Below are 17,457 nucleotides of genomic sequence, written 5' to 3'. Positions count from 1 at the left end.
TTATGGGCCTGGGGAGGTAGCCAGGGTCTCTGGGGCAAGGTTTGTGTGGCCATATACCACTGACCAGGGCAGGGGTGTTGGAAGATGCTTCATCTGCATACTTAGGGGCTGTGGGGGTCGGGGGGAGAAACCTTATAAGGTCAAACAAGGACTGAAGCTTGCTTCTCCGAGCTCTGGGCAGGAGCTGCTCTGACAGGACTCGGTAAGTACGCTTTAAGCCAAGTCACTGTGACTAGGTGGGGCAGTCGCCCCTCTAGAGAGAGAGTGATCCCCACCCCACACCCCCAGAGCAAGAGAGAGCAGGAAAATTTACACACTCTCAGAGTAAATCCCAGTTCTCAAAGACTCTCTGCAGGAAGGCACCTCTGCTGTGTCTCTCAAGGGAGGGAAGCCTCAGCTTGCGGAAGTGCAAAGAGCCAAAATCAAGAGCCAGAAAGAGACAGCCAAAAACAAAACACTAAGCTTTAATGTACATTCTGCATCTCATGCATTCTGTGCAGTCGGGGAGTCAAACGCCAATAATAAAAGAGAACAAAGACAGAGCAAGAGAAGGGGGGACGTGGGCCCCAAATCTCCAGAGGGAAGGGGTGAAAGAGCGGCCAGAGAGAAAGGACCAGCAAAGGCGACCGAAAGGCCACCCCTACTCCAGAGCCTGGGGTTTTAAGTCCCAAATTGTATAAGAGAAGGAGCAATTCCAGGATATCGCTTCTGTTTATAGTAAAAATCCAGAGCCCATTCCTGGAACAGTTAATCACAGGCAGCTTTGAAGTTTCCAGGCCTGTGACACTTTTCACCAAATGGGCTTTGTGGCTTCACTGAGAACAGGAGGGAGTCACTTCCCTTTTCCCCCTCACAGATAAACCGCCTTTTCCAGAGAGGAGTGTACTTGGGACCTCGGCCCAGCAATGACCTACAGAGCCTGACAACTGTGAGGAGAATAAATTCTTATTAGGGTTGATGGTGGGGGAGTTGGCTTTATGGCACCATGTTGGGAGGAGGGAGGTATCTGGGGTTGAAGCTCTCTCAACTCTTCCTCTATAATCCTGGGCCATTACGGTCCCACTGAGATGAACGCCATACTCAAGCTTTATGAATACATGGCTTGGACCGAGCTACGAGCATTTCTATCTAAATATCCCTAGGCCTGAAAGTGTCTAGCCTCCAAACAATGTAATCTTCTGCAAGCTGAGACCTTGAAGGCTTCAGCTTCCTGCACCCAGTCTAACCCAGGCCGACACTTGCTGCTGAATAAGCTCACCGTTTCTAGTTCTTTCTGGACTCTGACTGGCTAGTTCAACTCAGCTGTTCTGGCTCAAAACTCTCCCCAAGCTGCCTGACTCAAACTGGATTTCTCCGCTTCTCGCTGAATTGCTCTTCTTGGAAAAACTGCCTCTGCACACCATGAACTACATGAATTCAAGTGCACTCAACTGAACTTCACCAAACTGTATTGTACTCCCAACATCTACCGTACTGTCTCCATGAACACTGTGCGCTACTCTTAAGTAGCCTCTCTCTCATGAGAGTTGGCGTATTCTACCTCTGACTCATTCAGTCAGATCTTTCTCTGACTCATCCTTGTTTGAAATTAAAGGTGTGTTGTGTTGATATTCCAGCCAGAGAAAGGTGTGTGCTAAGGGCATGTCTGCATGCCAGCCAAATCACACAGACCTAGGTCTTTAGATATGATCTCTTGCCAGAACAGATATGTTGCTGGATTAAAACTCCTCTACAGGCCTGGAACTCAAGAGACTGGCCTGCCTCTGCCTCCCCAGGTGCTGGGATTAAAGGTGTGTGTTACCACCACCGGCTCTAATGCACTCTTGTCAATAAACAATGCAGGCCTATTTCATATGATACTCTTATTTCCGACTATTTCTAGCCCCTCTGAGGCACTGCCATAAATACTGAACATAAACACGATCGCTGCAACTGTCTCAAGTACAGACTTAAGTCTGCAACTACCATGGCCATTACATGTCCAGAGTGCCCCAGCTGTGTCCATGTGGACAAGGGAAATCTTCCTGGTCTTTTTCAGCACACTGGCTGCAGCCGTGTGGACTCTTCACTCCTCTGACCCATGATGGGTCTTTCTCTTTTGTCCACAGACTTAGTTTGACTGAATTAATCATTCCTTAATACCAATCTACAAAGAATGAAAACAACCTATTTCTAGACATTTTAAAAGGGAGTTGTGTGCACTTTGTAAAATGGAGTCTGTTAAGGCATACACCCCAAAAGTTACTGTCCCACACCAAGGGATAACTCAGGGCAAGGCAGTAACTGAGATAACATGTTCTCAAAGAGTGGGCCATCTGCCCAGGGCTCAATGTTTTGTTGTTTTTTGTTTGGTTTGGTAGTTTGGTTTCTAAGACAAGATCTCTCTCTCTCTCTCTCTCTCTCTCTCTATATATATATATATATATATATATACATATATATATATATGTCCTTCCCAAATGCTAGGACTAAAGGTGTGTACTACAATGCCCAGCCTCAGCCTCAGCCTTGCTCTGTTTTGAAAGGATCTTGTTTATGTAGTCTAGGCTGGATTCAACTCACAACCTCTCCCTCTGTCTCCCAAGCACTGGGATTAGAGGTGTGTGCGACCTCATCTAGCCAGAGCTTATCAGCCAAAGCCCCATTCCTCCTGAACCCACCTACATACCCTCCCCCCACTGGAAAACAAACCAAAGAACACTTTGTAGAGCATCATGTTCCTTAGGACAAGAAGCCACCTCTCTTCAAAGCAACTTGAGCCAAGAGACCAGTCAGAACCCACAGATATGAAACAGAAGAATTTAATTTCAGATATTACATGAATATAAAAGACAATATATATGTTTCTTTCTTTATAATTACATATATATATATGCAAAATAATTAAAAATAACAAATAGGTGCAACCTTTTCTTAAGAAACCTTTTGGGGAATCAGGTTAATAAGTGCATAGAGTGTGCACTGGCAACCCTTGATGAAAGGCCTTGAGTGAGAGGACTCCTTCGCTATAGCCCACTGGTCCAAACATGTCAGGGGCATATTCAAAGGCTCTTCAGAATGGGCTGTGGACTCACAAGCTCCAGTTTCCATGGTGACACAAGCACTCAGGCTATTTATCCTCCATCTCCTCACCAGCCCACCTCCATCAACTCCACACGGCTCTTAGCGTTAGCTGTCTAGTAAAGCGAGCTTTTGACAGGGAGTATGCCATCGGGCTAAGAGGCACTGGGGTTACTCAAAAGCTTCATCTTAGGAAGCCAGATTCTCTCAAAATTCTAGGATATATTGGCTTAGATCTTGACTTTAGAGTAGGAGAGCAGGGGTGATGTTGTCTCCAGTGGGAAAGGATGCCACAGAGAAAAGACACAGCACAGGACTTAAATGACAGTCATAGTGAGGCCCTTCATGAAGCAAGCAGGCAGTCTAGAGACAGCTGTCCTCAAATATGGCCTCCTGCCTATGCATGGTCACATGGCATGACTGCCAGGTCCCCTAGAAGGCAGTATTTTAAACCATACACAGATACAGACTCCTCCAAGGGAAGCCAGACAGAAACACTACTCAGGAGGAAAGAACAGCTCTGCTCTGAGATGAGCTCACTTCCACACAGGCCAACAAAATAGTGGCCTCCAGAGTTCAGACAGCCACTGGTCAGCATCCCTCCTCTCCCAAGGGTGTTTCTTCAGCAATCAGAGTACATTCTATGTGGAGGGCTAACTGTGGGTTCCCTCAGGACTTATCAGCTGTGCCTCTAAAATGTTCTGTCACTCAGATACGACCAGTGTTGTCTCCTAACTATTGTTCCCTACACAGTGTGTGTGTGTGTGTGTTAGGGTGGGGCTCAAACCTGATGACTGAACTCTGATCCACCTCTGTGTGAAAGATTAGAAAGAGGGCCCACGGCCTCCACTCATTTACCTAGTACAGATCCAAATCAGATATGATCTGTCTCTTCACACTCGGTTGCTCTGGCAAAAATATACTACCCTATGCTGACACACATGGAAGCCTATGGCAATTAACCCCAGAGAAAAAGGAAAGGTACTTCCAAAGAGATTGCTCCAACATGAAAAATAAACACAACAAATATCCTTTAAGACATAAGTTAGCCAGGCAGTACTCACACATGCCTTTAGTCCTAGCACTCAGGAGGCAAAGGCAGGAGAACTCTGAGTTCGAGGCCAGCCTTGTTTACCGAATGAGTTTTAGGTCAGCCAGGACTACACAGAGAAACCGGGTCTCAAACCACTCCCCTCTCCCCCCCACACACAAAAATATATAGGTTAAACACATTAGTTAAATAACTGGCTCAAAAACAGCAACTGTACACCCTGCAGGAAGGGCAACAGCAACCTTCTAGGATAACAGTGGGGCTTTTGTCAGAGTTTCCCAGAAGATCCCACAGGTTATGTAAGACACAGAAGGTTATGCTATTTATTCTGCACTGGATCACAGCTTCTATGAGGAAAAAAAATGACCTACAATATCCTTAAAGCAAGAGAATGACTATTGAATAAATAAATAAGATACACATTCCCAAGTACACATGCTAACTGCCCAAGAGGCCAGCTACAGAGCAGCACGTGCACGGGGTACCCCTCTCTCTCACCACCCTCACCCAGACAGACACCCTCGTCACTGGTTCAGTCACCCACACTTGTCTCCTCAGTCCTGCTCTCTCTTTCTCACTAACAGAGGATGCGTCAAGGCACTGCTCGATTCTCTAGACACAGTGCTACTTCCAGCATGGTGGCATGCCATGAAAACACGCCCCACACTGAGGAGAACGTCTCTAATTTGCTAACACAAAAGGGTTTTCTGATTGACCTTCTTATATACCTGGCACAAGAAATTTTTTTAAAGAAGAAAGAAGAAAGAAAATTTTCTTAGTAACAACAACATAAAGAATCAAACAAAAACCTAGATAAGTGAATTTTCTAATAAAGATCTTTAAGGATGACCTAAAACTGCTTTAAAGAAAGGAACTTAAAATCCATTGCAGATTCTCACATCTCCACTGCTCCCAAACTCTGCAGCTAGAGGCCAAATACCACATTTTCCTTCACCACGCTGTTAGAGCAACAAAATACACAGTATAGTGTGGAAGAGAGGGCTGAAGGTTAGCCTTCAATTCAACAATGACACAATTTTTCAACTGTCTATCACTAGGTTGTCAAACCGTATTTTGCTGGGTACCTGGTTCCCCACAGTGTGGTGAGGATGATTACACAGTTCAATAGAGACAGGCCCACACCTCAGCATCCTCAATTGCCACCTGCTGCTCACTGGGAAGTGGCTCTGCCTGTGCTCATCCTCATAAGGAGAGGGGCAATAAGCAACTGTTCTAGACCACAGGGACATACAACTGCTTCCCCTGGGAACTCTGTTATTAAATCATATAGGCCCTGCAGAGGCTGCTATGCATGCCTTTCCTGAGTCCAAGGGGCTCTTGGGAAACAGTGAAGCAGCAAATTTGATCCCTAGGAGCGTGGGGCAGGATCCCACCAAAGTCAACCAGCTCCTCCTGGGCCTACGTCAGAGTTCCCACCACATGCAGCCTGCAGCAAGGTCTATGTAGCTGATCGTGACATTTCTCAAGTCATAGTAATTGGCATAGAGTGTTAACAGTGGCACCAGCAATGTTTCCGGTGAGAGGACACTAAATGAAGGAAGCAAATTAACAATCACACAACTATTCGCACATCACTACAGGGAAGACAATGAGGCCCGCGGTGCAGCTTAATAACTGAGATGCTAAAATATACTGTACAGAATTCTTTTGCATTGCCAGGTCAAATCCTCTAAATCAGACATAAGAAATAATAAAGAATGTCTAGAAAAGTTGTAAATTCTTTGAATGTAAATAAGATAAAGAGATTTCTCAAGCTCAAAATGAAAAGGGGTCAAAGACATTTAACAGAATACATTTAGATTATGAATCTAAATAATGGCTTTTAAAACAGTAAACAACTAGTTACTCAATACTAACAACACAGAGGAAAGCCCAAATACCAGTTAAAATAATAACAATCACTAAGACTCACAGTACTTTAAAACATATTACTAGCAATTAAACATAACATTTCCTACTGTGAAGAAATAGAGCAGACCTGAGCACACTAACTACACAGGGCTGTCCCTGCCTACCTGCTGCACAGGGTAAGCTGTCAGGCAGGCAGCAGCTTCCTGACATTAAAAACAAACACAGAGAGGAGAGCGTAGCCCTCCCTCAGAGGCACAGCTTCAGAGATCAGAGACATCCAGTGAGTGGTTGGAATTGGCTTTCACAATTCAAAATGCAGCAAGCAAGCTGCGAGTCCAAACTTCACTGAGAACAGAAATAACACCTGTCCCACTACAGAGAAACTTCATCGTGGACGACAGGAGAAGTAGCAGATCCTTCAGAAGAATCCTAGGTTAAAAAACAAACAAAATGATCAGTCATGCTTTAAAACATTTATTTTACAATATCCCACCTAAACCAGGGTGTGGTGGCGCATGCCTTTAATCCCAGCACTCAAGAGGCAGAGGCAGAGGCAGAAGCAAGCGGACCTCTGAGAGTCTGAGGCCAGCCTGGGCTACAAAGTGAGTCCAGGACAGCCAAGGCTACACAGAGAAACCCTGTCTTGGAAAAGAGAGAGAGAGAGAGAGAGAGAGAGAGAGAGAGAGAGAGAGAGAGAGAGAGAGAGTGTGTTCCAGGATAGTAGCAAGGGCTGTTACAGAGAGAAACGGTCTCAAAAAACCAAAAAAGTAAATACATAAATACAAATTAACAAATTAATTAATTAAATACCCCACCTAAAAGATACAGAACCTACATTAGTATTTTCTCCAAATTCATGATTAAATAATTTGAGAGTATGACCCTGTAAGATCAAGTAAACATCATCTAGTCTTCTTAGTATAATCCCAGTTTAACTCTTATTTTTTTTTTTTAATTTTTATTTTTTGGTTTTTCAAGACAAGGTTTCTCTGTGTAGCCTTGGCTGTCCTGGACTCAGTTTGTAGACCAGGCTGGCCTCGAACTCACAGCAATCTACCTGCCTCTGCCTCCTGAGTGCTGGGATTAAAGGCATGTGCCACCACGCCCGGCCATTTATTTCATCTATTATGTATATGTGCTCTGCCTGCATGTACATCTGCAGGCCAGAGGAGGGCATCATATTGTGAGCTGGGAATTGAACTCATGACCTCTGGAAGAGCAGCCAGTGCTTTTCATCGCTGAGCCATCTCTCCAGCCCCAGTTTAACTCTCTTAATGACAGTAACAGTGAGCACTAATGGTGATGGCTCTTGCCCCAATTCCTTGTGTATATTATCTCATTTATCCTCATAACTACCTATATGGGATTTGACTGAAAATAATGCCCCTTGATGAGTGGGTAGCCCATGTGTTCTCATCTGGAGTGATTTTCCCCTTATATGCTCAAGGGACACTGGTAATGATGTCTGGAGGCACTTTCAGATGCTAGTGGCATCTGCTGGATATCACTCAACACATAGGACAGCTCCACACAAAGAATTATGACCCAAAATGCCAACAGTGGCCAGGCTAAGAAGCCCTGTGCTAAACAGGAGTCTCTATCATGTTACTGATGGTGACAAGGACACCGCACTGTCTTCTGAGGGTGTTTTCAACATCAATATTGAGAACAGCTAGGATCGCATCTACCGTTCTGAAAGAGAGGTACACAGCAGCCAGGCCTGGAGACTGCAGCGCTCAGACCTGAAGATACCATTTGAGATCGAGCTGCAGAAGCAGATCAAAGTGCTAAGAGGATGAAATGCAAGAGAAAAGAGTGAGAACTTAAACTCAATTAGCCAAAAATAAGCCAGATGTGGAGTAAGGGAAGTTTTGGTTTCTTCATAAACTTAGTTATGTTACATAAATATGTTTTTGTTTTCATCCCAAGTGTGGGATTTTAGTTTGGATTTTAGGTTGTCCTATGTGCAGGGCATGGTCTTTAACAGCTGGTAACAGCCTGCCTGGTGCAGCACTGAGAGTGGTGTGGTATAGGAGCCAGGAGAGAAAGTGTGGTATGTGGTGGTGGCCTGAGGCTTGTAGCAGTTTGGAGAGACCAGAGAAGAACAGTGTGGTGGACAAAGAAACGTTTCAGTGCCGCGGCCTGGAGGAGACTGCTGCTGCGATTCCTGTTGACGGAGATTGGTATTGCCCCAAAGAGCCCAACTGACCCTAAACATCCAGAAGAAGTAAAGAAGTCTGTGCCCTTCTCCCCACTAACCTTCTTTCTCTCTTACCCAGGGTTAAGAGGTTGGTGGAAGGGAGGTAGAGGCTTCAATACCACAAATAAAATACAGTTTAAAAACAAGCATCAGAGCAGGGCGGTGGTGGTGCACGCCTTTAATCCCAGCACTCAGGAGGCAGAGGCAGGCAGATCACTGTGAGTTTGAGGCCAGCCTGGTCTACAAAAGCGAGTCCAGGACAGCCATGGCTACACAGAGAAACCCTGTCTCAAAAAAAACAAAAACAAACAAAAAAAAACAAAACAAAAGAAAAAACCCAAGCATCACCAATGTGGTGTATACAGTCCTATATAATGCCTAAATCCCAGCACTCAAGAGGCAGAAGTAAGAAGATGGAAAGCTTAAGGCCAACCTGAAAACTAAGAGACATCATGTCTCAAAGAAAGAAAGAAGGGAGGGAGAGAAGGAAGGAGGGAAGGAAGGAAGGAAGAAGGAAAGAGAGAGGGAAAGGGAAAAAAGGAAAGGTTTTGGTTTTTCGAGACAGGGTTTTTCTGTGTAGCCTTGAATGTCCTGGACTCTGTGAGTTCTAGGCCAGTCTGGTCTACAGAATGAGTTGCAGGACAGCCAAAGCTACACAGAGAGACCTTGTCTAGGAAAAATAAATAAATATGCTGACATGATTTCCAAGGTCTAAAGTCTGCGAGAAGAGGAAATGACTTTCATGAGTGTGCTCTTGGCATGGCCGTCCTCAGCCTCACAATGCCATCTGACCCTGTGTCCTTCTTAAGACACTTGATGTGTGGAGCCTATGTGTCCAGCAGGCGTCAGTGGGTCTGCTTTTGAAACTCTGTCCCTCAGTACCTGAGGACAGAGCTAAGTAGAATAAGCATGCAAATTCCTTCTGGCTACAATTATACCACCTTGGACATTCCGAACAAGAAACCCTGCTGACTGAGAAGACACAGACAGTAAGAACAGAGGAGGGTTCCAGTGGGTACCTCTCTTTCCCTCTTTCTTCCCCTCAGACCACTTCAGTCTTGTTGGTGTCATTGTGACAGTTGGGGAGCCAGAGAAGAACTGCAATGAGAAAATGGCACAGTGGCTCAGTGATCAACTGTCAGTGCTTCTGTACAGAGACATAAGCTCTACCTCTCTAATCTTGACTGGCTAGTGTCAGCTTAATGAAGTAACCTAGGATACCTTGAAGGACTGCCAGGGTAACGCAGAGCTAACCTGCCCAGTGACATTTCTGGCAAGAATTAACTGACCCTTCGGTACTTGTTTACAGAGCTATTGTGCTATATTGGCCATCTGTACTCGTAACTAGCTGCGCTGGTTAGTTTTTTGTCAACTTGAGACAAGTTAGAGTCTTCTGGGGAAAGGGACCCTGAACTCAGATAATGCCTCCATCAGACTGGCTTGAGGGCAAGCATGTAGGGCATTTTCTTGATTAATGATTGATCTAGGCCGGCACAGGTACTGTAAGGGTATCACCCTGTGCAGATGGTCTTGGGTTCTATAGAAAATAAAATAAAACAAGCTTAATGAGCCACGGGAGCAAGTGAGTAAGCCGTGTTCCTCCATGGCTCTCGATGAGTTCCTGCCTGGAGTCCCCTACCCTGACTTCCTTCTATAGTGGACTGTAAGCTGTAAAGCAAATACACCCTTTCCTTCCTGAGTTTTGGTCAGTGTTGGTCACAGCAACAGAAAGAAACTAATACACAAGCTCCATCTTTCTTGAACTCAACATACGTTGTCATGGGAGAGCAGGCGCCTGGCTGTCAGCCCCTCCCAGGGAGAGAGACAGGGAAGGCTGCATTCTTACCAAGCTCATATTCTCCTTGCTGGCTCTCTTCAGTTCTCCCATGGCCACAGTCTCTGGAGTAGGGGGGCTGTTTCTCTTTTCTGACGTCATCTGATTGCCCAGGACTTTGCGCTGATTTCAGGACAGAAGATATTTTGTTCATAAGCATTTCCTATTTTGCAGTTGTCTGGCCTCCAAAACTACAACTCCTTTGGTTAAAGAAACCTCAGCAGCACTCTGATAGCCTCTGCGCAGACACAGCCATGTCGGACAAGGGAGGGAAGGCACGCAGCAAACTCCATTACTCCTGTTTCTCTGGGTGGCTCAACAACCTAACATAAGCTAGCGCAGTACATCTGTAAGCACGAAGGATCCCGGCCACCCTCGAGGGTTGGGCTTTTTTGGAAGTATGGGTGTGTTCTCTCTGGCAGCTGCTAGGGATTCCTTCCCCTCCCCATTAAGGGACACAGACTGGGCCTACTCTAGAGTTCGGCTTCTCTGTCCTTCCTCTCACAGGATAGCAATATTAAGCCATACAAGGTCCTTCTATATTCCTGACTTTGTCTCCTATCGAGATATAGGACTTACAGATATTCTCTCCTGCTCCACTGGTTACCTTTTCATCCAATGTGGAGCGCAAAGGAAACACTCCAGCAAGTGTCATGTTCCAGAAGCCACCAGCCCCATCCAGAAGGATGGAGAACGAATTCTAGACTACTACAAAGTATCAAAAAAAGGATCAAACTGCAGGGCAGTGGTGGCACATGTCTTTACTCCCAGAACTCTGGGAGGCACAGGCAGGCAGATTTCTGAGATAGGCAGCCTTGATTTAGGCAATGAAATGAACTTGAGACTCACACCACAAGAGGGAGCCCACGCCTGAGACTGCCTGGATGACCAGGGACCAGAAGCAGGACAGCCCAGAGACCCAACAACAACAAAAAAGGCAATGAAATGATTGCTAACGATATTCTGCTATACTCATGGGGGGCAGCGGGGGCGCCTCATCCAGCAACTGATTAGAGCAAATGCCAAACAACAAGCAGAGTCAGAAAACTCCCCACAAGGAATTGAAGGACTGCAGGAGCCAGAGGGGTTGAGAACACCACAAGAACATGGCCCACAGAATCAACTAAGCAGGGCTCATGGGGCCACAGAGCTGAAGCAGCAAACACAGATCCTGTATGGGTCTGAGCGAGGTACTCTGCATACATTGTGGCTGTGTAGCCGGATGTTCTTGTGGGACTAACAATGGGAGTGGGGGTGTCTCTGACTCTGCGGCCTGTTCTTGGGGCCCTTCTCCTTGGTTGCCTTGTCCAGCCTTGGTAACTTGTGCCGTGTTCAGTGCAGACCCCTGCAGGGCTGCTCTTTTCTGAAGGGAAATGGAGAAGGAACGGGTAGGGGGTGGGCATGGAGGGACTGGGAGGAGCAGAGGGAGGGGAAACTGAGGTAGGGATGTAACTATGAGAGAAAAATAGAAAGAAGGAATTTGAACCCTATAACCTGCTGGAGTATAGGGCAGCTCTCACTAACTGCACTAATCCTCAGCAATCTGCACACACAGTGACAGCAGCAACACACAAATAAACTGCTATTTGTTCTAAAAGCAAGATTTCTAATAATTTTGATACATAGAAAGAGACTAAAACAACAATGAAAATATTAAGTTCACCAAAAATAAAAGATATCAAAGTTCATTGGGCCATTAGAAAATCCATTTGTCCAACAGTGTCCCTAGTCCTCCACTTGCTTACCTCCCCACAGATGTAGCAACGCACAGAAAGCAGTATGGAGAGTGAAGTGGGAAGCAGGAGACGCCTGCCCCCAGACACAGGAAGAAAAGGAGGCCAATGCTCCTACACACTACAGAGTTCCTTTTTTTTACAGTAAAATGCTTTAAAAAACAAGCCTTTTCCAAATTCTGTCTCCTCGCCAGTTAATCTTTTCTAGGACTCCAAGAACAGAAATGAGCTGTTTATGCACAAGAAAATAGGATGCAAAGTTCCTGAGAATCAACATAGGCAGCAGTAGCACAGCAGGCTCACCTTGATCAGCCCACTGAAGGAGCGTGAGCGGGCTCTCTTCTGGACTCTGGGAGTAGAAGGTTCTCGCCCTGGAGTTTGAGTTAAAGGCTGCTTATGGAACTACAAGGAAATACAGGGAAATTTTCATTACTATTGTGCCATCAAGAAATAACAGTCTAGGGCAATCAACAGCTGAGTGTAGATACTCAGAAAATCAAAGACTCTGTATAGATGTATGGGGTGGGTTGACAGGCAATCACAAAAGCAGAGTGACATTCAAAAACAAAAACAAAAAACAAGATATACTCAATTACTCAAAGAAGTCCTGCAACTCAGATTCTCTGCATAAGGAATCACTATACTGTTTTACAGATAGGAAACCAAGATCCAGATCTACTAGTAATGGGCTGGAGAGATGGCTCAGAGGTTAAGAGCACTGACTGCTCTTTCAAAGGGAACTGGGTTCAGTTCCCAACACCCACACAGTAGCTCACAACTGTCTACAATTCCAGTTTCAGGGAATCTGACACCCTCACAGAGACATAGCTACAGGCAAAACACCAATGCACATAGAATAAGAATAAGGGGAAAAAAAGATATGCTCGTAAACCAGAATTACTTTCGCATCACACACCCTGGAATAGAAAGTTACTAGTACAAGCCATGATAGTCCTCAGTTTAACAAACTATATGCCAGGATTTATTTTTAAGACAGAGTCTCATGTAGCATAGGCTGGCCTCAACTCTGTATATGGGCAAGGATGACCTTTAACTCCTAATCTTCCTGCCTCCATCTTCCAAGTCGTGACATTATAAACCTAGATGGTCGATGTCATACCAGTTTATGAGGTGTCAGGGATCCAGACCAGGGCTTGGGAATGTAGGACAAGCACTCTACCAACTGAGCCACATCCCCAGCCCTTGAGCCAGAATGCTCCTAAGGTATTAAAGCTCTCTAACTACAGTTCACAGTTGTCGGCCAGCACTGCTATGAAGGGAACGAGAGTCAATGCAGGCCTTCATGCTGCCAGCTCTTTGTGTAGAAGGGACTCCAGTTTAAAAAAAAAAAAGGCACTATATAGTCTTTAGCCAGCGCTCTCATTTGTTGTTTTGTATGTGTGTGTGTGTGTGTGTGTGTGTGTGTGTGTATGTGTGTGTGTGTCTATGTGTTTATTTGATTTTGTGACAGGCTTTCACTGTGTAGCTCTGGCTGTCCTGGAACTTATCACAGAGATCTGCCTATCTCTCCCTCCCTACTGCAGGGATCACAGACATATGACATCACACTTGCATTATGTGGTCCTAGCCCATCTCTATGGCCATGACAAAGCACTTGTAATGGACTTCATCTGTTGTTGAGAACAGCTCAGTTCCCAATACTATATTAGACTTTTTTATCTTGCCCTATGCCAGAGATGCCCCCAAGAAAAATAAAGGCACTCTCCTGGAAGAGGTACTAACTGAACAAGAAAAGCTGACTGCTATCGTTGGATCTACAATGTCCTCCAAAACTAGGGCTAGAGTTGGGAGTCTATCCTACAGCACTACTGGGAAGTGGAAGGGCCTATTGGGAGGTCTTGGTCCACTGGGCAGGATGCCCTCTAGGGTACTATGGCACCTGGCCGTGAGGTACACTGCTTTGGCCTGCTCATGTGATGCCATGATGTCAGGCCTCCCACAGGCCCAATAGCAGCAACAGAGCCACTCAGTCATGGACAGAAACTGCCTTTCACATGTTGATTATCCCAGGAGTTTGTACAGGAAGGGAAACTGAGCAAGGAACTGACCTTGTTTGACGAACTTCCTGAGAAACTCCCCACTAGTAAAGATTCACTCAGACTATACTTTTGGTTGGCTGGTTGGTTGGTTGGTTAGTTGATTTAGTTTTTCAAGACAGGGTTAGGGTTTCTCTGTATAGCCTTGGCTGTCTTGGAACTCTCCCTCTCTCTCTGTAGGCCTCCAACTCAGAGATCAGCTTGCCTCTGCCTCCCAAGAGCTGGGATTAAAAGCAATTTTACTTCCAAAGCCCCAAAATAAGCAAACTCAGGCACAGAATTCCTGTTTAACACTCCAGGAGCCTGCTTTAGGGTGCTTTCTGCTCCCTCTTCTGCTCTGCCAGCTACTCTGCCCATCCTCACCATCTCTACAAATGTGACATGTGTTGGGGGTTGATCTGGTTGCTGCCCAAATGAGCAGACTCAAGTACCCCAAAATGTTTGTAGCCTTGCCTCAGAACTTATTCCTATTTGATCAATAAAAAACCAACACACCAGGGCAGGACAAATGGGATAGGCGTGGCTATGGTTCTGGAGTATGTGCCACAGAGAGGTTCTTGGGAAAAGAAGCAGTTAGAGACCAAAAAAATACTTGAAAAAGAGACAGAAGAGGAGAAGGAAGAAGATAGCCATGGGTTAAGTGGAGGAGAAGCACGTGGCTGGCGTGGATGGAGGATTCTGCCCAGATGAAGAACATTAACAAGTACTTGGATTATGGATAGGAGGTAGCTCGACAGAAATTATTAGAAGCAGGTGGCATGGATATAGGACCTGCCCCAATATGGGAAGTAGTTTAGGGGATTAATATCTGCCCTGTCCCAGGTGAACCGAGGCTGTTTTAAAATATAACCGGTGTCTGTGTCTTCATTGATTGCTAGAGGGTTAGAAAATGCCATCGTAATAACTATAGCCTAACAATAAACATTTATTAAGCTATACTTATAAATTAACCACAACACACATGCATGTTACTATCACTGCTTCACAAACCTAAATTATTTGCCTAGAAAATATATAGCATTTAAATTCTGGAACAATACATTGGATCTGCTGGTTCTCTCCAAGAAAACTTGGTGCATGACCAAAATTACAGATATTCTAAGCACAGCTAACTACAGAGAGCCAAGCACTTCTACACCTCTCTCCAGATGGACAGGAGTACATCGCAGTCCCACAGACAGGCCTCATGTTCTGGCTGAGGCCAAGCTTGTTTCAAGTGCGAGTGAACCTAAATGTGACTCTTACTGCTGTGCTCTGGTGCCCCCTGAGCCCGTGCTATTTCCCTACACCCTGGGCTCGTGCTGTCTCCCTACACCCTGAGTCCGTGCTATTTCCCTACACCCTGGGCCCGTGCTGTCTCCCTACACCCTGGGCCCGTGCTGTCTCCCTACACCCTGGGCCCGTGCTGTCTCCCTACACCCCGGGCCCGTGCTGTCTCCCTACACCCTGGGCCCGTGCTGTCTCCCTACACCCTGGCCTGTGCTGTCTCCCTAACCCGGGCACCTGTCTGATAAGTTGTTTCTTCTTCGCTGAGTCTGGCATGTTATGCACGTGCTGGAAGAGCTCCCTCAGGGCCTCTTCCGTGTGTTGCTGGGTCTCCTCCTGTTGGGAGCAAGGATCTACCCTGTTTCGTTTCTGAGATCTTGCCAGCTGGAAGGACATGGCATGACATGAGGTTGTCAGATCAAGATCATCCTAAAGAAAAAGGTATAAAAAAGTAAATTAATACATCCTATTGGCTTTGCTTTGGGTTCCCACAATAACTCTGATCAAAAGAAGGGGGAATGGAAACATGACATACTACTATATCCAGGAAGAAGGAAAATCATAGCACAGCTACCAGACAAAGGGAAACCTACTAATAAAGGGTTCTGCTTGGTCCACTTCCATGATCTGCCTAGAAAATCAACATGCATTAGAATCTTGCCAAGCCAAGTGGGAGTGATGCACTCAGGAATCAGAGGCAGATTCCTCTGTGAGCTCTGTGAGTCTGAGGCCAGCCTGGTCTACAGAACTAGTCCCAGTGATTTTTCAAAACACTTTAATCTCAAGTAATCCTTGTTGCTTTACAATAAGATAAGCTCTCTAAAGCTTTCTCAGCAGACAGAACAATAACAGCAAAAGCCATGAAACAAAACCTGAGGTGAGATTTAACTTCACCCAGATACTGAAGTGATAAATCTACCAGATAAATGGAGAGCCCATGGCTGCTAGGCCTCAGATGAAACTCTTTTCCACATAAACTACATGGCAGTAGGAAAGGAAAAATGTAACAGCTCTCCAGGAAAACCAAACCCTCATCAGACTAGTTTAAAATATTGTTTCTTACTCAGTCACACATAATACTTGCTGAATGAGAGAAAGAAACAAACAGGACTAGTGACCACAACATAGGCAGTCTCCAAGTCTAACTCAGGCTAAATACAAGTCAGCCAGGTGCTGGCAGGCCTTTCACAGCTTCCCACTGCTAGGATACTCACAGATTTTTCTATTATATATTTTTCTATCTAAGCTCATTTGCTTTCAGATGGTGCTGGTTAACTCTTATTGTCAACTTGACACAACCAACAGGCACCTGGGAAGAGGAAACTTCCACTGAGGAATTGCTCTGATCAGATTGGCCTGTGGCCATATCTGCTGGAGAGTGTGTCCTGACTGATAACTGATGTGGGAGGGCCTTACCCACTGTGGGTGGCACCATCTCTAGGCAGGTGAGCCTAGACTATATAAGAAAGCTAGCTAAGCACAAGCTAGTGAGCAAGCCAGGACACAGCATTCATCCATGGTTTCCACTTTAGGTTCCTGTTTAAGTTACTGCCCTAACTTCCCTCAGGGATGAACTGTGGCCTGTTAAGTGTAAGAGAAAGAAACCTTTTTCTACCCTAAGTTCCTTTTGGTCATAGTGCTTATCACAGCAACAGAAAGCAAGCTAGAATACAATTTTTTTTTTTAATTTTTACTGAGAGAGAGCTCACACATGTGTGTATACAGGTGTCCATGAAGGCCAGAAGAGGATGTCAGGTTCCCTAGAGCTGAGTAAGCCCCACAAAATGGATACTAGGGACCAAATTTCAGTCCTCTAGGAAAACAGCAAGTGCTCTTAACAACTGAGCCACCTCTCCAACCCATGAGCTCAAATCTTTTAACTATTGACAGTTTAGCCATACCAATGAATTTGAATAAGAATTAATTGTGTAGGGCTGGAGAGATGTCTCAGATGTTAGGAGTGGCACCTGCTCCTCCAAAGGTCCTGAGTTCAATTCCCAGCAACCACATGGTGGCTCATAACCATCTATAATGTGATCTGATGTCCTCTTCTAATGTGCAGGTGTACATAGAGGCAGACACTGTATAGTAACAATAAATAAATAAATAAATAAAATAATAAAATAAAATAAATAAAATAAAATTTTAAGAATTAATTGTGTAGGACTGGATATAAGATGGATAGCTGGCCTCTGTTTGCCCCTGTGCTTACATGCACATGCCACATGCCATACACAGAGATACACACATAAGTAAAAATAAACATGGGGGTGGGGAGGGAAGGGGGGAGGGGGCAGGGGCGCAGGGTTCAAGGCACAGTTTCTCAGTGTAGCCCTGGCTGTCCTAGAACTTATTCTGTAGACTAGGCTGACCTCAAAGTTGCA

General features: G+C 45.4%; 1 protein-coding gene across 5 annotated transcripts in view; it reads right to left on the bottom strand.

Moving 5' to 3' along the window:
* Positions 1-2,787: 2,787 nt before the first annotated feature.
* The window catches only part of ARHGAP19 (Rho GTPase activating protein 19), a 46,688-nt gene continuing 32,018 nt past the window's right edge, over positions 2,788-17,457 (bottom strand). For 4 of the 5 annotated variants that reach the window (XM_084766425.1, XM_084766424.1, XM_084766427.1 and 1 more), the window contains 5 exons: positions 15,311-15,502; positions 12,054-12,152; positions 10,030-10,140; positions 9,203-9,281; positions 2,788-6,412 (listed from right to left, as the gene is read on the bottom strand). In XM_084766425.1, coding sequence (XP_084622551.1) covers positions 6,402-6,412; positions 9,203-9,281; positions 10,030-10,140; positions 12,054-12,152; positions 15,311-15,502 — 492 coding nt within the window. In that variant the 3' untranslated portion in view covers positions 2,788-6,401. The remainder of the gene's footprint in view (positions 6,413-9,202; positions 9,282-10,029; positions 10,141-12,053; positions 12,153-15,310; positions 15,503-17,457) is intronic. The other variant, XM_084766426.1, reaches the window with a different exon arrangement.

The sequence above is a fragment of the Acomys minous genome (genome assembly GCF_964271855.1).
Source record: "Acomys minous genome assembly, chromosome: 2".
Taxonomy (NCBI): Eukaryota; Metazoa; Chordata; class Mammalia; order Rodentia; family Muridae; genus Acomys; species Acomys minous.
Note: the sequence above shows the minus strand (reverse complement) of the source record. Positions and strands in the feature narration are given on the sequence as shown.